The 21,745-nt window shown below is 40.6% G+C and overlaps 1 protein-coding gene across 6 annotated transcripts in view; it reads right to left on the bottom strand.

Moving 5' to 3' along the window:
- Positions 1-21,745, bottom strand: part of ilf3b (interleukin enhancer binding factor 3b) — an 81,135-nt gene that overhangs the window by 39,771 nt on the left and 19,619 nt on the right. For 4 of the 6 annotated variants that reach the window (XM_072248196.1, XM_072248198.1, XM_072248202.1 and 1 more), the window contains exons 3-6: positions 17,584-17,810; positions 14,423-14,449; positions 1,822-2,005; positions 1,500-1,647 (exon numbers count right to left, since the gene is read on the bottom strand). In XM_072248196.1, coding sequence (XP_072104297.1) covers positions 1,500-1,647; positions 1,822-2,005; positions 14,423-14,449; positions 17,584-17,810 — 586 coding nt within the window. Of the gene's footprint in view, positions 1-1,499; positions 1,648-1,821; positions 2,006-4,595; positions 4,673-14,422; positions 14,450-17,583; positions 17,811-21,745 lie in introns of those variants that run through there. The other 2 variants (XM_072248200.1, XM_072248201.1) reach the window with 2 other exon arrangements.

Raw genomic sequence — 21,745 nt, 5'->3', positions numbered from 1 at the left:
ACAGACAAAACTGAAGGTCACACCACCTTAGGACTCTGTGGTAGAGATATAAAACGACACATGCTGCAAGGCAAAAACAAATGCAATAAATCTACAAAGAGCCAAACATTATCTAAAACTCTTGCCAGCCATGTCATTTTTTTTCAGACACTAAGCAAAACTGAAAGGCCCAAGGATTAGTCATTTTTGCTGCAATGCAAACTTACTCAGGTATAAACCAGTGGCTTTGAACAACTTGAACACATGCACAATCAAGAACAATTCTCAGCATAAGCTTCAAGTCTTCTGGACAACTTGTTCAGAAGTCGTAGATCACCTTATTTAAGCTAGTTTTGGAGTGTAACATTGTGTATTGGACCATCAAAAGGCTACAATTGCTAAGATAATATGTCAGTTACAGGACATAAAGCTGCAGTATACTATATATGGTTGTTTTAACTGCCAAAAGAGTGAACTTAAGAAATGCTGAAGATCATAATCTCGATATCTATGGGAATATTGTGCAGATGAATGAACTAGTCTTTTCCAGGACAAAATAAAATGGTTGGTACATGATCCAATACAGTAAATTCATTTAGTTACACCAATAAAATTCCAAATGTGGTTGTTATTTGGCCAGGATACCACACAAAAATGTTATTACTGCACAAGCACAATTTCAATGAGCTAAATGATTTTTCCTTGAGGTACTCCAGCACTCTAGTGTATTTGGTCTGCATCTATAATTTCAAGACTCTCCCCATCTTCAAATCCTCTCTCCCCCAAACCCCCATTCCAGTGTCTCAAGGAACCAAAGTCCAACTACAACACAAATAATTATCTGCACACATCTTTATATACCAACAGATGCCAATGACCACTGCCTAGCATACAAGTTCCTGCAGAACCAATTGGAATGGCATCAAAGCCCATGGTAAAATACATTAACTGCCAACCAGACGTAAATAATGGTCAGAAAGTAACAACATATGCACATAACCTTTTGCACATTCCTAATGAACAACAGAAGGCGAGGAAAATGCATCTGCCAGCTTAGGAGTCAAACTATGACAGGAAAGAAATTGCCGCTAAAAAAGTTGGATTGATTATGTTTTGCAGAAGGTCGAAGAGTCAGGTTTTGCCAGACCCATCTCTCCATAGTAAGACCTGAGGAACTCTTTTCCTCAAGATTATTACTACTCATTAATTCTTAAATTAATTTTAATGCAGTCATGCATTAGTAAATCTGATTGAACTGCCAAGATTAGACACGTATATTAAGAGTGCAACCCTTTCTTTACAGCTAGACTGAAAAACCGACATGTAAATATCAGTTTGCCACTAGAGGGGACCTTGTTGGCAGAGAGACATTGTACTTCACAGGAGCAGTAGTCACTCTTAATCTACCATAATATATTGCAGTTTTAACCTCAAGACATGATCCAAGAACAAGCTATATTGAAGGCCCAATAAACATTTTATAACGCGGGTTGAAGTTTGCCACCTACAACCCATCCTACCTCCAGCAGCCTGCTTCTCAAGTTCCTCCCGGACCAGAGGAGAGGTCAATTTAATCTTCAGGGTTAGTGGTTCTTCTTTATCATTCTTAATAATAATTGCCGCATCTTCAATTGAAGGATCAATTTCATATTTTTCTTCAGTGATCGTCTAGATTTAAAAACAAACCAATTCAAGACTCATCTGTATCTTTGGCTATGAGTTTCAGATTAGTCTGTTAATAAGCTGAACATCAGTTTTAAGGTCTCATTTATTAAAGCTATCAAACATTGAACAGGGTAATACAAAACTGTTGCTGATTTTGCACAGGGAAGAAATTCTTACCGCAAATTGTACAGCCAAATTATCTTTGACCTTAGTCAGCAGTGATTTAGTAGGCTTATCCCTGCATAGCAGTACAAGTTCAAGATCAAGATCTCCTTTCAAGAGAAGTCCCTTGGCAACTAGCCCAACTCGCATCACACCCCGTAGGGTCCGGCTGGCATTCTGTTCTGTTGACTTCTGTTCCCTATTAAGAGAAGTAAAACACTTCAGGTCTACACCATTAAGACATTTGTCATTCCCACCCAAAAGATATTCTGGCTTCCTAAATAAGGAGCCAACAAATTAAATTTATCAAGGCAGTATCAAAATTGGCATTGGGAGTCTCCTCCCAAGGGAATGCAATTTCATTCAGATTTCAGAATTTAACTTCTCTTTAGTACCAGCAGTTTCAATGTCAGAATCAACAATTCTGACATGTTCAATGGCTGGACCAACTCACTAAAATTCCCAGTGAGTTTAAAAACTCAACAACACCATAACAGAAAACACCTTCATTAATCACTTCACAAGATACTTGACAATGGCAAGAATATTTGAGATTACAGAACATTTGAGCAATGGAAGGAGAGGCTATGTGAGAAGACTGTCTTATTAAACGAATGTATGGAAACAATTCTTATTTTCTGACCCTAACAGCTAGAAATCTGGATAAACTTAATCCAGGGAAAAATTTGCACAGTTAAAATCTAGAACATATTGACATATCTAAAGATTATTGCTTCTAGATCTGGACAAATAAGACAAATTTTGGAATTTGTGTCAGCAAATAAATTCTAATTAATATGCAATTTCAACCATCAGGTCATCCATTCAAGTAAATGAAATTTTACCAGAATGTAAACAATTCAGGCATCTAAACAGTTGACTGCTGACCAAGCAAAAATACAGTTAATTTGTGAGTGATGCATCTCAAGGCTGCTGCTCTCAATATCTTGAAAATTTGAGATACAATGCACTATTATAGCTCCCAGGCAGCGCAAGTATCTGCTAACCAGTTACTTAATGACACACAAAAAATACCCAATATGCCTAGTGGAGACTCTTTGTTTAACTTCAAGTCATAGATCTCTTATTTCACAAATACAAGCCCAAGGTGGCACCTTTAATGCAAGCACTTCTATTAGGAGTTTCAGTTTTTCAGCAAATTCCAGATAGCGATTGGCTATCTGAATTCCAGTTTTTGCCTGGAACAATTCTAAGCCTTCCAGCAAATTTTGCTAAGGGCATTCCAAAATAGATTCAACCAAAGCTGTTCCAAGTAAAATGCAATCAAATAGGGAAAACGTTCAGTTATGTCACAATTGGGAGGAGAAGATGGCGTTGCAACACAGCTCGCAGCGGCCACTCCAGTGAATATCTGTTGTCTGTCAAGTAGGGTGCTGTGCACAATCCTGATCTGATGGAGACAGACTTGACAGCACAGAGGAGACTTCTGAAGTGCCTGCTTCGCTGCCGCTGCTACTGTGTGATCCAGAATCTCTGAAGGGGAGTCCTCGGCTTTGCTTATTGCTCGGTGGCCGGGGCAGGGTCAAAGCACTTGGCACAGATGGTGCTTGGTGTTGGAGGGCTGGGTCAGAGGCTCGGAGTTTTCGGAAGGACTCAGAGTTGGCTGCGGTCGGGTGCTTCCAATGCATCAGCAAGTTTGCGGCGCTTGGAGTTCATGGCAGGGAGAGTTTCTCCCTTCTACCATCTGCGTGAGATGATGGGGCTATTGGGACTTGACACTTTTTTTTACCATGCCCATGGTCTTCTCTTTATCAAATTACAGTATTGCTTTGCACTGTTGTAACTATATGTTATAATTATGTGGTTTTGTCAGTTTTAGTCTTGGTTTGTCCTGTGTTTCTGTGATATCTCTCCAGAGGAACATAGTATCATTTTTTAATGCATGCATTTCTAAATGACAATAAACGAGGACTGAGTGTCCTCATAATCTAATCTAAAAAGGCACTTATACTTTGGCAGGATTAAAGAACATAATAGGACATAACAGTACTGCACAGAAACAGGCCTTTGTTCTCATTAGCTTAATTATCCAACTAATTAAGCTGAGGCCTAATTAAACCACTATTTCTGCCTGCATATGCACCACATCTTTCCATTCACCGTTCATTCATGTGCCTTTCTAAGAGCTTCTTAAATGCCTCTACCATTGCCCCTGGCAGCACCTTCTAGGCACCCACTCATGTGAGAAAAGAACACTTGCTCTGAACCTTCCCCATCTCCTAAAGCACATCAACTCATCTGAGAAATAACTTGGATTCACAGGAATTTGCCTACTTCCACAGCAGAAGCCATTCCATTGGCTCTTCAATCAACCCCAGAACATCCGGACAGCAAGCTTGCATACATCAGGATGCTCCTTATCAACTGCAGCTCAGCATTCAATACTACCATCCCCTTGACTAATCAATAAGCTTCAAGACCTTGGTCTCAACACCCCCTTGTGCAACTGGATCCTAGATTTCCTCACTAGCAGACCCGTCATTTCTGATTGGCAACAACATCTCCTCCACAATCTCCATCAGCAAATGTGCATCATAAGGCTGTGTGCTTAGCACCCTGCTCTATTCACTTTACACTTAAGATGGTGCAGCTAAGCACAGCTCCAACTCATATTTAAGTTTGCTCATGATATCACTGCCGCATACCAAATCAAAGGTGGTCACGAATTAGCATATAGGAGGAAGACTGAAAATCTGGCTAACAACAACCTCTCATTCAACATCAGCTCATTATTGATATCGGGAGGAGGAAAATGGAGATTCACGAACCAGTCCTCATCAGGGAATTGTAGGTGGAGAGGGTCAGTAACTTTAAATCCCCGTGTTAACATTTCAGAGGACCTGAAATGGGACAAGAACAAATGCAAGTGCAATTATAAGGAAAGGACAGCAGAGTTTCCAATTCCTTAACAGTTTGCGAAGACTCTGCACAACATCTAAAACTTTGACAAACTCCTAAGTTAGGTGGTGGACAGTATATTGACTGGCTGCATCACACTGGTATGGAAACACCAATTCCCTTGAATGGAAAAAATACTGCAAAAACAGATAAAAGCCCAGTCTGTCATGGATAAAGTCTTCCCCACCACTGAGCATATCGACATGGGAGCGCTGTTGCAGGAAAGCAGCATCTATCATCAGGAGCCCCCACCACCCAGGTCATGCTCTTTTCTCACTGCTGCCATCAGGAATTTGTTACAGGAGCCTCAGGTCTCAAACCATCAGGCTCTTCATTCAACTTCACTTGCTGCACCACTGAACTGTTCCCACAACCTTATGAGCTCATTTTCAAGGACTCTTCATCTTATGTTTTTTGATATTTATTGCTTATTTATTCTTCTTTTCCTCTTTCTTTGTGTACTTGCAGTGTGTACCTTTTGCATTATGGTTGCTCTCCCTGTTAGTGCAGTTTTTCATTGATTATATTATGGTATAGTATTTAATGAGTATGCCTGCAAGAAAATGAATCTCAGGGCTGTATACGATGATATGCATGTACCTAGATAATACTTAGTTGCTTTCGGCAAATGGGGCTCATTAACCATGGTTGGCAGCACATCTAGAAGAAGGAAAACTGACCTCAAACCTCTGCTGCCTTGCGGCTATAACCACTGATGGGGAAGGCTTCAGGAGTAAACCCAGAGGGAAAAATCCAGAGCTGGAGTCCCTAAGGCAGTCCTACATTGAGTTCAACGTTGACTAGCAACTCCTGTGATGCTGCTGGTACCAAACTCTATTGGTCTCTGCCATTCCTTGGGGTGTGGAGGGGGAGCTTGCGACAGGGGTAACAGCTTGCTCTCCATATTTTACTGCCTAGACTTGTAAATCCAAACAGCTAGTATGCAATATCCATGGTCAACTCTGACTGACTGAAGCCCTCACCTCACTTGATAATAAATTTACTTTTAACATCCTCTAGTAATTAGACATTTTGATCCTGGGAAAAAGATGCCAGCTGCCTATCTATCCCTCTCATAATCACAAACTGCCAGACCTCCTCTCAACCTCCAACACTCCAGAGAAAACAAACTGACTTTGTCCAACGTCTCCTCAAAGCACATGCCCTCACAACCTGGCAGCATTCTGTTAAACCTCTTGGGCACCCTCTCCATATTCTTCATATAAATGGGGGGGGGGGGGGGAAGAGAGGGGGAAGAGATAAGAAATAAACACAGTATTCCAGATGCAGTCCAACCCAAGTTTCATGAAGATGCAGCTTAACTTTGAGGCACTGAACTCAATGCCTTAATCTTTCTTTCCTACCCTATCAACTTGTGCAGCAACTCTCAGAGAACCCCAAGATCCCTCTACAATGTAGTTAAGGATCCTGCCATTAACTGTGAAATTTCCCATTTCATTTGATCTCATCACTTACAACACCTCACACTTTTCTAGATTAAACTCCAACTGCATTTTCCCCCATCCATATCCATAGTATATTTTGATAATCTTCTACACTAACCACAATGTCACCTATTTTTATTTCACTGTCAACTTATGAATCTACCCATCCACATTTTCTGTTGGAACTTCCAGTCCGGTGCTCAACTGCTCCCATACCAGATGAAGGTGCAACTGTCAGGACACTCTCAATGGTGTTCCTATAAAATTCAGTTAAAATGGGGGTGGGGGGCCTCACTTGCCTCATTCTCCTTCGGAAGTAGAGGCACTATTGTGCCTTCTTGCTCAGGGAGGTGATATTAAGGTTTAAGGGAATGGGGGATTCTCAGATTCCTGTAAACAATGGGCTAAGTACTGACTACGTCTGTGTGTTTGAATAATGTCTTACAGCTGCTTTCTTTGGAGCAAAGTAAGGATTAAAGTTCACCCAGATCCACATAAGATGTCTCTGGGCTTTTCACACCTTTTGATTTTGACAAAAGGCAGTACCTGATGAAAATTAGACAGAACATTCCTTTAATTAAAGCATAAATTTGATGTATGTTCTTAACTTTATAATTAAGATGTGGCTCCAACAAACCAGGTAGGACATTCCTTTCTTTAATTGAGGTGGCTGGAGGGTCCATCAAACTGATTGTTCTTTTGTATCAACATTGACTTGGCTGGAATGCTTATCAAACTGATTGTTCTTTTGTAACAGTGGCCTTAATAACTTCTAACAATTCTGAAATCAGGCAGTGAACTTGTGAACTGCTGGAGAGAGGAGAATGTTTCTCTCCCTGATGTCGGGTCCAAGTTCACTTGCCAGCAGAGCTCGAAGAAATAAACGGGTGAAAAGATAAGTAATGATCTTTTTGTACTGTCGTTATTTGATCCACCAAATTTACATTTACAAAGGGACCAGGTGAGACCATCCAACCAACGACATAGGCAGGAAGAGGGATGAGGTCCTTAAGTGAGTTTTGGGAACTAGGCAGAAGGCTGAAGAACAGGACCACAAGGGTGACGTTCTCAGGACTGCTGCCAGTGCTACGTGATAGTGATGGTAAGAATTGGAGAAAGCAGTTGAATGCACGGCTAAGGAGTTGGTGCAAGGGACAGGGTTTTAGATTTTTGGATCATTGGGATCTCTTCTGGGGAAGGTGGGACCTGTACAAATTCGATGGGTTGCACCTGAACTCAAGGGGGAGCAATATCCTTGCAGGTAGGTTTGCTAGCATGGTTTGGGAGGGTTTAAACTAATCTGCAAAGGGAGTGGGATCCAGAGCGATAGAGCAGTGAAAGAAGTGCATGGAGTAAAGCCAGATCTAACATATAGAGAGGCTTTGAGGAAAGAGAAACAGAATAAAGGGTGTAAAGGTAGTAAGGTAGAAGGGCTACAGTGCGTGTACTTCAATGCAAGAAGCATCAGGAACAAAGGTAATGAACTGAGAGTTTGGTTACATACATGGAATTATGATGTAGTGGCCATTACAGAGACATGGCTGGAACCAGGGCAGGAATGGATTTTCAATATTCCTGGATGTCAGTGCTTTAAATGGGATGGGGGGGGGGAGGGGTGGCATTACTGGTCAGGGATACTATTACAGCTACAGAAAGGGTGGGTAATGTAGCAGGATACTCTTTTGAGTCAGTATGGGTGGAAGTCAGGAACAGGAAGGGAGCAGTTACTCTATTGGGAGTATTCTATAGGCCCCCTGGTAGCAGCAGAGATACAGAGGAGCAGATTGAGAGGCAGATTTTAGAAAGGTGCAAAAAATAACAGGGTTGTTATCACGGGTGACTTTAACTTCCCTAATATTGATTGGCACCTGATTAGTTCCAAGGGTTTGGACGGGCAGAGTTTGTTAAGTGTGTCCAGGACGGACTCCTGTCACAGCATGTTGACAGGCCGACTATGGGGAATGCCATACTAGATCTAGTACTAGGTAACGGACTGAGTCAGGTCACAGATCTCTCAGTGAGTGAGCATCTGGGGGGCAGTGACCACCGCTCCCTGGCCTTCAGCATTATCATGGAAAAGGATAGAATCAGAGAGGACAGGAAAATTTTTTAATTAGGGAAGGGCAAATTATGATGCTAAAAGGCTAGAACTTGCAGATGTGAATTGGGATGATGTTTTTGCAGGGAAATGTACTATGGACATATGGTCGGTGTTTAGAGATCTCTTGCAGGATGTTAAGGGTAAATTTGTCCCGGTGAGGAAGATAAAGAATGATAGGGTGAAGGAACCATGGGTGACAAGTGAGGTGGAAAATCTAGTCAGGTGGAATAAGGCAGCATACATGAGGTTTAGGAAGCAAGGATCAGATGGGTCTATTGAGGAATATAGAGTAGCAAGAAAGGAGCTTAAGGAGGTGCCAAGAAGAGCAAGAAGGGGGCATGAGAAGGCCTTGGCAATTAGGAAAATCCCAACACGTTTTTTTAATTATGTGAAGAACAAAAGGATGACAGGGAGTGAAGGTAGGACTGATTAGAGAAAGGTGGGAAGGTGTACTTGGAGGCTGTGGAAGTGGGCGAGCTCCTCAATGAATACTTCTCTTCGGTATTCACCAATGAGAGGGAACGATGATGGTGAGGACAATATGAGTAACGTTGATGTTTTGCAGCATGTTGATATTAAGGGAGAGGAGGTGTTGGAGTTATTAAAATACATTACGACGGAAAAGTTCCCGGGGCCTGACGGAATATTCCCCAGGCCGCTCCACGAGGCGAGGTAAGAGATTGCTGAGACTCTGGCTATGATCTTTACGTCCTCATTGTCTACAGGAATGGTACTGGAGGATTGGAGGGAGGCGAATGTTGTCCCCTTGTTCAAAAAAAGGTGGTAGGGTTAGTCCAGGTAATTATAGGCCAGTGAGCCTTACGTCTGTGGTGGGAAAGCTGTTGGAAAAGATTCTTAAAAATTGGATCTATGAGAATTTAGAGGATCATAGCCTGATCAGGGACAGTCAGCATGGCTTTATAAAGGGCAGATCGTGTCTAACAAGCCTGATAGAGTTCTTTGAGGTGGTGACCAGGCATATAGATGAGGGTAGTGCAGTGGATATGATCTATATGGATTTTAGTAAGGCATTTGACAAGGTTCCACACGGTAGGCTTATTCAGAAAGTCAGAAGGCATGGGATCCAGGAAAGTTTGGCCAGGTGGATTCAGAATTGGCTTGCCTGAAGGCAGCAGAGGGTCCTGGTGGAGGGAGTACATTCAGATTGGAGGGTTGTGACTAATGAGTGTCCCACAAGGATCGGTTCTGGGACCTCTACTTTTCATGGTTTTTATTAACGACCTGGATGTGGGGGTAGAAGGGTGGGTTGGCAAGTTTGCAGACGACACAAGGATGGTGGTGTTGTAGATAGTGTAGAGGATTGTCGAAGATTGCAGAGAGACATTGATAGGTTGCAGAAGTGGGCTGAGAAGTGGCAGATGGAGTTCAACCTGGAGAAGTGTGAGGTGGTACGCTTTGGTAGGACAAACTCCAAGGCAGAGTACAAAGTAAATGGCAGGATACTTGGAAGTGTGGAGGAGCAGAGGGATCTGGGGGTACATGTCCACCGATCCCTGAAAGTTGCCTCACAGATAAATAGGGTAGTTAAGAAAGCTTATGAGATGTTAGCTTTCATAAGGGATAGAGTTTAAGAGTCACGAGGTAATGATGCAGCTCTATAAAACTCTGGATAGGCCACACTTGGAGTACTGTGTCCAGTTCTGGTCGCCTCACTATAGGAAGGATGTGGAAGCATTGGAAAGGGTACAGAGGAGATTTACCAGGATTCTGCCTGGTTTAGAGAGTATGAATTATGATCATAAATTAAGGGAGCTAGGGCTTTACTCTTTGGAGAGGAGGATGAGAGGAGACATGACAGAGGTATACAAGATATTAAGAGGAACAGATAGAGTGGATAGCCAGTACCTCTTCCCCAGGGCACCACTGCTCAATACAAGAGGACATGGCTTTAAGGTAAGGGGTGAGAAGTTCAAAGGGGATATTAGAGGAAGGTTTTTTTTTTACTCAGAGAGTGGTTGGTGCATGGAATACACTGCCTGAGTCAGTGGTGGAGGCAGATACACTAGTGAAATTTAAGAGACTACTAGACAGGTATATGGAGGAATTTAAGCTGGGGGGTTATATGGGAGGCAGGGTTTGAGGGTCGGCACAACAATGTGGGCCGAAGGGCCTGTACTGTGCTGTACTATTCTATGTTCTATGATGCAAACTCCCAGAAACTTGCACATTTAACTCTCTCTACGGAGAAGCCATGTATTCACAGAGGGGGATGGTTAAACTGCACCTTCCTGAGTCCACAATGATTTCCTCGGTCTTCTCCACATTCAGGCTTTGATTGCTTTTTTTGCACCACTCCACTGGACGCACCACTTCCTCTCTGTACTTTGTTGTCATTGCTGTTGATGAGGCCAACCACTGTTGTGTTATCCACAAACCTGCTGTCACAATTTGAGCTGAATCCTGCAACACAATGTGTCAGCAGTGTGAACAGCCACAGGCTGAGCACACAGCCCTAGGGAGCATCAGTGTTCAGTGCAATGGGATTAGAGACTTTGCTGCCTACACAGACTGAATACAGCCTTTTTGTTACTAAGTCCAGTAACCAGTTGCAGAGGAAGATGTTGAAACACAGCAAGGAAAGCTTCCCCACCTGTTTCTGGGATATGATGGTTTTAAACACCAAACTGGTCTATAAATAGCAGCCTGGCATATGAGACCCCATTTTCCAGATGGCACAGGAGAGAGTGGAGGGCAGAGGCTATTGCATCATCAGTGGATCGATTTGAGCAATAAGAAAACTAGAAAGGGTCCAATGTAGCCAGGAGTAAGGCTTTAATGTGCTCCATGAACAGCCACTCAAAGCATTTTATAAAGGTTGATATTAACGCCACTGACAATGGTCATTTAGGCAGGTTACTGTTACCTTCTTGAAAGATGGTTGCTACCTTCAAAACCAAGGGAACAATGGACTATTCCAGAGAGATGTTGAATATATCCATCAGTGGGTTGACTCTGGCCAGGGTTTTCCTCACCTCAGCTTCAGGCAGACAGAACGCCTGCTCCCCTGGAGGGAAGGGGTGCCTTCCTGGCCAGCAACAGACCAGGCGTAAAAGACATTCAGCCTGTCAGGGTATGGGGCATCCTGGTCACGATGTGTAGGATAGACTGGTAGTCTGTAATCTTCTGAATTCTCTGCCACATGTACCTACTTTGTGTCCCTGGTATCGCTGAAGTGGCTGTATATTCTGAGAATGCTCCCATTTCACTTTCCTGGTGGAGTGGGAAAGTAGTCATTGCTTCCCTGAGAGGTGTCACATCTCCCAATCTAAAGGCAGCACAATTTCTGAGCCGTGCATGTATTTCTGCAGTTCGCCATGGGTTCTGATTTGCCCTTACCCAGATATGTTTCATAATGGGAACATCCTCAGTACATTTCTGTATATAGTTGGTCACAGTATCCATATATTGCTCGATGTTAGCATGGTTCCCATAGGCAGCAGCATCCCTAAACATTCTCCAGTTCGTGTTCTCAAAGCCCTTACACGTCAGGCTTTCACCACCTTTAGAACCTCCTTGCTTCTAATATACTGTAAAAGATTTAACAATTTTCGTTGCTCCTAAATAAAGTCATTTCATGGCTTTTTTAGGCCTGATTTCTCCCAGGTCCTTTATAAATGCCAAGGTCTCATTACATATCAATTTCCTATATTTAAACATACACTACCTTTTTCCCCTGATCAAACCTTCAAAATCACTTGTTAACCAAAGTTCCCTAAACATGTCACCTTTGCCCCTTACCCTTTGGACATATTCTTAAATGTCTCATACTTAGCAGATGCTCTCCCCTTGCATTAGCAGCCAATCTTAACCCATTTCCATCTATAGGCAAGGGAATTCTGACTATTAGAGGGAGAGATACGTGTTGTTTTAGCTACCTAGAAATGGATGTTGAATTGTTTGATACAATTATCCACTGAAGAGATCTTGTTGGTTCTTAAAGCAAGTTCCTTAAATGGCCTTCTCCTGTAAACCAGGATGCCTGCAATCATCACACATAAAAGTTGCTGGTGAACGCAGCAGGCCAGGCAGCATCTCTAGGAAGAGGTGCAGTCGACGTTTCAGGCCGAGACCCTTTGTCAGGACCTGCGTTCACCAGCAACTTTTATGTGTGTGTTGCTTGAATTTCCAGCATCTGCAGAATTCCTGTTGTTTACCTCCAATCATCTGTTTCATATTTTGTGTGTGTGTGTGTGTGTATATATATATATATATATATATATATATATATACATACATACACACACACACATATATATACACACACACATATACATACACACACACATGTATCTATGTATGTATGTATTTATTCTCTCTTCCCCCGCCCCCAACATAAATTCCACAACAGCATTTTTTTTCCATTCATCTCATCTGGCTTGGGAGTAATTTGTTAATTCATTGCACGATCTTCCGCAAATCATGGATACACCCTGATATACAGCAGTAAGTTCCCTGCTGTAACTACCAAGTCCTCAAATTCAAGAAAATTTATGTTTCAAGACTATTTGACTAGTAAAATTACATTAAGCACGCCTGACTGTTCAGTTATTTCCTCTGACGCTCTGGATCCTCCCAGATTATTCACCATCTTTGTGACCATTTCTTTTCAAATCCTTGAGGGTGAGCAATTGGGTTACAGGAATTTGTCTGCCTTTAGTCTCAATTTGCTCTCAATATTCTGACTATAATTTGTTTTCATATTTGGAATTAGCCCATCTGTGAGTAAAGGATTATTTGCAGTGTCTTCCACCAAGAAGGCTGATGCAAACAATCCGATTTAATGTATACACCCCAGTACCATTCTCAAGTGTCACACTTACTTTACCTACTCAGTCACCCTTCCTGTGCATATTTTGCTTCAATTTTCTTATGAGTTTTTTTGCTGCTTTATGAGTCTTCATGGATCTTTTATTGTTGGTTTCTAATAATAAATTCACAGTCCTCTGGTCAACTACTAGCTCTTGGCTGTTTTATATGCCCTACTTTTGACTAACACCTTTAACTTTTCATTAACCTCAGATAAGTCCCCTTTCTCATCGAAATCCACTTTAATGAGACAAATTATTGTTCAGCATGAAGGACCAGCTAGTCCTTCATAAATGCCACTGCTCACCCATTGAATTCTTAGCTGATTTGCCCAACATCACAGAAAACTACATCTTCACACCATTAAAATTGCCCTTGAAGACACTATCACAGGTCCCAAGACCATTCTCCTTAAAAGCTATCTGGAATTCTACCATGCTCTGGTCACTACGTCCCTCAGGATTCTTAACTATACTATCTCTCATTAATCTTAAAAGTTCAAATTTGTCATTGAAATATAGTGAATGGGCAAAAAAGTAAATGAAAATAAAAGGGCAAGGAGATTTATGATTCATTTTTTCTCCAATACAGTATTTTTCTAGTAAAGCTGCACATGCAAGTTGACATCCTGCAACAACTGCACTGGTTATATAAAGTAGTGCATCAAATCCATTCAAGTATGCACAGTTCCAGACGAAAAGATAAAATACTTTTCACAACCTTAACACTACAAAGGACTCTCCAATAAAACAGATTAGGAAAAATATGTAGGAGACATATCAGCTGATTTGCACACAAAGCAATGAGATATCAATCAGACAATGTTGAAGCCTTGGCTGATTTATATAATCAGAAAATAGTACACCCCACTGGAGGGCTTCAGTATGAATGATAAAAGGAGAGTCCATATCAATGAGTTACTCAGGTATACATACAAGTCACCACTAACACCTGCAGATGTTAGTACAGTACTTTACACTAATGTCAACAGAAATGAAACAAGACCTTCTAAAATCTTTCCACATGCATGTTGCTACCATGAAATATGGCAATAAAATTAGGCTCCAGTAGAGGTTATAAATTTTATGGAACTTACTTTGCAGCCACCCAGCCTATCCCCCTTGAAGGAAGCATTCTAAGCATGCAAGCACCATGAAGTCACCTGGTTAGAAAAGTAATTCAAATTGGAGTGCATCTAAATTTCTAAATCACATTTGTGAGAGCAGCAGCAATATTACGTAAATCACAGACTTCATGTTTGTCATCAATGAAATTTTACTTCTGCAATAGTCTACCAGTTTAATGATAATAAAATTTGGCATACATGGTAAAGTTGTCATGGTCTTCCATTCTGTGAAAGAAAAAGAAAAATAATAGGTCACGATAGAAATGTATGCACCAAGTGGTGCCATTCATGCCTTAGTTAACAGCCATTTCATCTAACTTGGGAAAAGGAGGCCAATGTGCCCCTCAAGCCAGTTCCAGCAATTATTAAAGTCATGGCTGATGTGACCTAACCACGTACCCTGCCACCCACCACACCCGTCAATACATTTAGGTAAAGCTATTTTGATTATGAAAATGGACCCCTTGCAAAAAAGCAAAATAAAACACTATGAGTACCAAAATATTCCCCAATTCATTTCTGAAAATGCCTAGTTTAAACTTTTTGCCCAATACTCCTGAATTTTTGAGCCAGAATAAAATTCAGTGTACGCCATTAATTTGCATTCATGTTTTCAAATTCCAGGGAATACAACCAAGGCTAATATAAACTTCCTAACAGATGCCGAAATGTGATGTAACCAAGCTTCCACTCTTGAATATCAGTTCAAGGTGAGCTCAAAATTTCTTTTTCCTTTTGATTTTTAAGCGAACAACATTATCCACGCCAATTCTAACAGCCATAACAAAGTTCAGACTTGGAGGTAATTTGTTTAAGGGAGAAAAATCTTACCCTAATCAAAACAAAGGCATTATCCATATATCCTAGATTTTTATTTCCTCACTTCAGAGCATTGCAAACCTTGTAAATAGTTTTAAATGCACTGTAATACATATGGAGGATATATTTTCTAAAAAAAACAGTTGTTTTTACTGTGGGAGCAATAAATGCCATTATTTGCTTTAGATGGTTAAAGTTCAAAATACAGCTGAAGTTATTGTGCAAGCATTATGGAATCACCTGATTAGAAAATGGATTCAAATTGGTTAATTATCACAACTTATGAAAAGTTTACTCTACTCTTGCAAGAGCAACTTCCTTCAGGTGTCAGTTATCCTTCCATGTTTATACTCCAGGGCTAGGCAGAAACAAACGGACAGAAGCCATACTGGTATTGTACATACCAGCAGAATACGGTGGCGATAAACTGAAGAAAATGTGATAAAGGGAAGTTATATTGGCTGAAAGTACTTAAGGTCAGCTGTTCACAGAAATGGAAACATTGCAAGAAAAGTTTGGATGGCAACTGCTTAGGCTCCAGCCATGTCATTCCATATTACTTGGATTCAACGGAGATATAAAGAAACGACAATATAAAAAATGTTCTAACCCTATTTAAAAAAAGAGGGCTCACCATTCAACCAGCCCCATTTCACAAGGAGGTAAACTTATGGTCATAACTATGCTTCTCCTTCCATTTAGTAAACCAAATGCATTAATATACTGAACACAGAAATCAATGCAAGACTGAACAGCATCAAGAACCCCAGGAAGTAATGTCTATTGGATGCAATGTTAAAACGAATACCTTGTATGCTTACTGAGATGAATGCAAGTGATCCCATGATTCCATAGATGCATGTTCCCCAGGTGTTCAAAACACTTAAAACTGCCCATAAATTCAGTCATTATACTATTGCTTATGCGAACTCCTGTACAAATTGGCTGTTTTCTGCATTAGTGATTACTTCCAAGTACTTCATAATCTGACACATTAAACACATTCATTTCAGGGTAAGAGTCAGCTCAGATTAATAGAAAACATAGGAATCAGCATTTCAATCATCAGGGAATGCACAGGAAAACAAAGCCCACTGGGTCAAAGGGACAATTGCAGCATAGATGCTAATTTGTCACAAGAGCTTTGTTTTAATTTTTTAGGCAGAAGCAAAGGGTACTGAAGACTGCTATTCCTTTCATATTTGATTTTTTTGAAGTCTACAGAAACTCTGAAGTGAGGCCAATGAAGTTAACAATCTGAAGGTCAGACAAATTGGACAAATAGACATTCACATGACAGATGAAATTAAATGCAGAGCAGTTGAGGAATGACACTGTTTGAAGCATTTGATCAACGCTTTCAAAAATGGATGCAGATTTAGAAACTTAAGTAGTGATGGGAGAAATTTAAATAATAAGGAAGTGATCTTTGCCTTTATTAACAAAGATACAAAAGGAAGTTACACTAAACTGCAGTGTTCAGGTTGGGCCTTGTAACGGTGGTTAATGCTGGTATATCAAAATTTCAAGACACTTCAGAGATTTAGCAGAAGACTACTAAGATCAAGCAATTCAGTATCATCTATGGCTTATGTTCAGTAATCTGTGATTTATTGTGATTGTTCAATTATTATTCCAGGCAAGCACTATGTCCAGTCTAAGGGAACCCTGAACTATCAGCTACCACCATCTTCTAGATGAGACGAACTACTAAGGAGATGCATGCCTTCAAAAAAAAAAAGGGGGGGGGATCTCTCCTTGTCAGTTGAACAATATTTACCCTCCCATCAACATCAATTTTTGTGGTCATTAAATGGCAACTGTGGGAAACTCCTGTACAGACTGGCTGCAGTTTTTCTATCACATGCAGTGACTCTCAAAGCTTAGGGATTCCAAGCAGTCATAACACTTGTATATCTCTACAGTAGAAAAAGGTACGAGATAGGTCAGTCAAAATCCTACATTCATTTGATAAATGACTAGTAGACAAGGTCAGATTTGAAATGACTGGCTAAAAACTAAAAGCCAAAAGAAAACAATTTAAATGAATGCATTACCTTGCATGCAATCTTTGAAACAATGGTAGAAGCCAAATCAATATCAACTTAAGTGAATTTCATAAAATAGTTAAAATAGAAAAATGGCAAAATGGCATGAATGGGAAAACAAAAGGGAACTGTTGCATAGGTCTAGAACTGACAGAAATACATTGGTTTGAATAAACTTCCTTCTCTGCTGCATATTCCACAAATTTGAATTTCCCCTACAAGAGTGCTATTGCAAGCAAGCACTAATCATCCTAAAAACAGTTCAAAGCTTTCCATACAAAATGCTGTAGGAACTCAGCACATCAGGCAGCATTCATGGAAAGAAATAAACTGTTGTTACAGGCAGAGGTAAAGAACCCCGACTCAAAGTGTCGACTGTTTACTCTCTTCCATAGCTGTTGCCTGACCTGCCGAATTCCTCTTATGTTTATTAATTACCACGACCCCACCCTCCCCCCATCCCCAGTTACCTAAAATGCAGTTCTTACATACCCTTCCTTGTTCTCGCCTTCTGTTGCAGGTTCTTCAGTTGCTTCCGTGACTTCTGTTTTAGAACTAGCCTTCTCCTGCTCATCTAACCAATCAGAAACTGCCTTCAAGGCCCGTTCAGTATGTGACACCATATTCTGTACTGCTTCAAGGTCTTCTTGAGTTGGGTAGATGGCAGCATGTTTTGCCATCACATGGCGATCATCATTCACAAAAATACGCATGGGACGCTGGTAGGAAAACAAAGCATTTACAATGAAGATAGGTAAACCATAATGCTAACATCAAATTCAAATCTTTCTTTGAAGTTAAAAGATCGCACTACTTTACAATTTGTATGCATATAGCATATCTCATGGCTAGTACAGAAAACTTGAGAATATATAGAGGATTGAAACCTTGCTATGTCGTGACTCTCAGTCAGACACTGAAAATACAGAAAATCTTCAAGCTAAATCTTAAGAGGTCACAGCCACCTCATACAGTGTGAATTCATTTGGCCCAATCAACCAAACTTTCTTGGCAACAGTTCAAAAAAGTATAAAAAAAAGAAATTACCATTTCACTGAGTAGACCAGTACAAATTAGAACACTACCAAATCTACTACAGTACTATTAAAACTATATTAGCTCCTAATAGTTAATAACACATTCATCCAGAGTATGCTGCGCTAAGTCATTGAACATTACTGCACAGAACCCAACTCTTCAGCACATCTAATCCACGGATCTGCCTAGTCCCATCAACCTGCACCCGAACCATTACCCTCCAGCCCCTCCCAACTACGTATGTATCTAAAATCCAGAGGGTGACTTCTCCCAGCTCATCCAGCAAAAAGTTAAATTTTTCCTATTCTAACGTCTCTATTTTTCTTTTCACTGTTGCTGAATCCTATTCGAATCTTTGATGATCCGCAGCAGACTGCAGACCTAAATGATGGCATGGTGCCGCCCTTGGAACTTCCCAACCGGTCGTGTTTCAACATGTCCAAGCTTGGCCTGATATTAGGCACCTTCGAAGCCTGCACGCCGGTGTCATGCACTGAAGCATAGTGGGAGCCGGAACATCGGTGACAACTAGAGTGGCTGGCAGAGGGCTCTGTACTTGGTAATTGATTTGCTGATTCTTAAGTTGGAGAACTTGAAATAAAAAGCAACGCTTCAGACTGACTAACAAAGTAGTGACTGTTGTTTCCCATCATTAGTGTGCAAGACTATTTTTCAGCCAGATAGTTTTTATATTCTGAGGCTTCTTGCCCGATTGTCTGATTTTTTTGTGGGGGGGGGGGGAAGGGGATTTGGGGGTCGATGAGCCTGATCCATTTTGTTTGTTTCTGTGCAGCGAGTGGCATTTTGGGGTCGATGTGCCTGTTCTATTTTTGTTAATTTTTTTTTTGCAGGGAGGTGTGATTTTGGGGTTGATGATCGTGGTGTTTTTCTTTTTTTTTAAAAAACCTTTCTTGGTTTCATGGCTACCCGGTGAAATGAAAAATTTCAGTGTTGTATACTTTGATAAATTAACCTTGAATCCACCACTCTCGCTAGTTGCTTGTTCCACTCTCACCACCCCAAGCTCCGCCCCCCCCATATTTCCCCCCAAAAATTTCATCTTTCACTCATGACCTCTAGTAAAGTCTCAAGCAATTAAGGTGGGGAAAGCTTGCTTGCATTTACCCCATCTATATCCCTTAGAATTTTGTGTATCTGTATCAAATTTCCTCTCAATCTTCTATGTTCCAGGGAATAAAGTCCCAACCTATTCAACCTTTCCACATAACTCAGCTTTTCAAGTCCTGGCAATATCCTCGTAAATTTTCTCTATACAGGTGGTCCCCGTTTTCCGAACATTTGCTTTACAACACCTCGCTGTTACAGAAGACCTACATTAGTTACCCTTTTTCGCTAACAGAAGCTGTTTTCATCTTGAATGTCAAGCGACGGAACCTTCTTGAGCAACCTCCCATGTAGATCATGTCTAAGGCCTTGTCTCAACTTTCCTGATAACTTCCTTGAAAAAATCCAAGATTGGTTAGACATGACCTACCATGTACAAAGCCATGCTAACTATCCCTAAGCAATCCCTATCTATCCAAATAATAATGTATCCAGTACCTTGGAATATCTTACTACTGGTGTCAGGTTTACCAGACTACAATTTCCTGGCTTATTCTTAAGGCCTTTCTTAAACAACAATATCTTCCAACTCTGTCAACTCACCTGTGCTAAAGACATTTTAAATATCTGTTAGGAGCTCTGCAATTTCTGCACTAACTATCAGGTCCAAAGGAACACCTTCTCAGGCCCTGGGGATTTATCTACCCTAACTTGCCTCACGACAGCAAATACCTCCTACTCTAACCTGTATATGGTTCATGACATCTCTGCTGCTCTGCACCATGTCTACAGACTGTGTCCATCTCCTGAGTAAACACAGATACAAAAGATCAAATTAAGAACTCCCCCAAATTTTTTGGGTCCATGCATAGATGATCACCCCAATCTTCCAGAGGACTTATTTTCTACTTTGCCATCCTTTTGCTCTTAATACATCTGTAGAAGCTCTTGGGAATCTCCTTCACCTTGTCTTCTTTTAGCCCTCATATTTCTTGAGGCGTTCTCTTGCATTTCTTATACTCAAGTACCTCACTTACTACTTCCTGTATGTACCTACAGCACACTTTTTTTTAACCACAGCTCTCTAAACCAGTTATCTTTGCTTTTTATTCTGACAGGAACATACAAACTATTTTTCGTTTCACTTCCCAGGTACACCTTTGCCAGAAGATAACCTGCCGCAATCCACACTCGTCAGGGCTATGGTTCAGGTGCAGGTTGATTGCACTAGGCAGATAAAAATTGTTCATCCTTCAGTTTAAAATCTCAACACCTGCTGTGTTATTTTAGTTGACTGTAAATGAACAAAATCAGCACCAACACCCACTGTCATTCTAACGATGTAGTGAATAATTTCATTTTCACTCACAGCCGTTTCTGGTATCTCGAAGTCTGAATGATTGAAGCAAGTGAGCAGTTCTGAACGGTTTTACTGCTAATTCACTGCTTTTTGAACACAAAACACATGCAAATGATGCTAGTTAGAAAGTATTTGGCAAAATCCCCTGTACTGATTAAGAGACAGTGTCTCAAAAAACCGAAGGGAATCCATGCCATTTTCTCAACTAGCTTTTGTTCCTTCAGTCTGCTTTCCTGATTATCTGATGGCACTTTTAACCAGAATCTGTTTTATCCAAAAAGAGTTTGCCTTTTGATCCATGCCAATCAAGGTGAACTTCAGCTGCCTTTTACTTTTCTGGTCCTAGGTTGACTACTGAAATTAACTCCGCAGTGACAATCAACGTTCTTAAAAAAAAGAAAATCTGACAAGATAATCTTTCAAAAGACACTACCTGACCCTCCAATAAACATCCATTAAACTAAGTTCAAATTGTCCAATATACCAACAGAATCAAAAATCAATTTAATAAGAGTGACATTTCATGTGTTGTAACAATACATAATAATTAACTATAAAGTATATACACACATTAAATTGGTGCAAAGGAAAGGGAAAAAAGTGAGCTGGTTTGTGTTTGTAACACCCTGGGAAAAGTTTCGCTGTCAATGTAACGGTCTTTCTGTAGAAGCAGCGTTTGGGTTTGAGAAAACGGGTGATTTGGAATGTGAGCCGTCCAATGAGGCAAGTGTGCTTTCTTTTTCAATATTTTTATTAATTTTCTACATAGAATACAGAGTTCAAGAAAAAAATTATATCAAATACATTATACCGAATTGCACATACAAACTCCTTACTCTATATTCATATAAATTGATTAATTCATAATATTGAAATATAGTACATTTATGATATGGAAAAAAAAAGTCTAACCCACTACCAAGACCGAAGCTGATTAGTAAAGAAGAAAAAAGGAAAAAAAAGTATATTAGCCATCATCTGTGCTTTAACAGCAAATCAAAGGTTTTGAAAATAGTTCAAAAAAGGTCCCCACAATGTTTGAAAGTCTTGATTAGATTCCGAAATTGAACACCAAATCTTCTCTAAATTTAAACATGACAGAACTCCGCCTGCTGCCAATGGAGTGACACACACAATTTGTGTGGCTACGTTTAATTCCTCCTTTTCCCCAGTTTAAACTGAATTTTTAAC

Source organism: Mobula birostris, chromosome 32 (genome assembly GCF_030028105.1).
Source record: "Mobula birostris isolate sMobBir1 chromosome 32, sMobBir1.hap1, whole genome shotgun sequence".
In the NCBI taxonomy this organism is placed as follows: domain Eukaryota; kingdom Metazoa; phylum Chordata; class Chondrichthyes; order Myliobatiformes; family Myliobatidae; genus Mobula; species Mobula birostris.
Note: the sequence above shows the minus strand (reverse complement) of the source record. Positions and strands in the feature narration are given on the sequence as shown.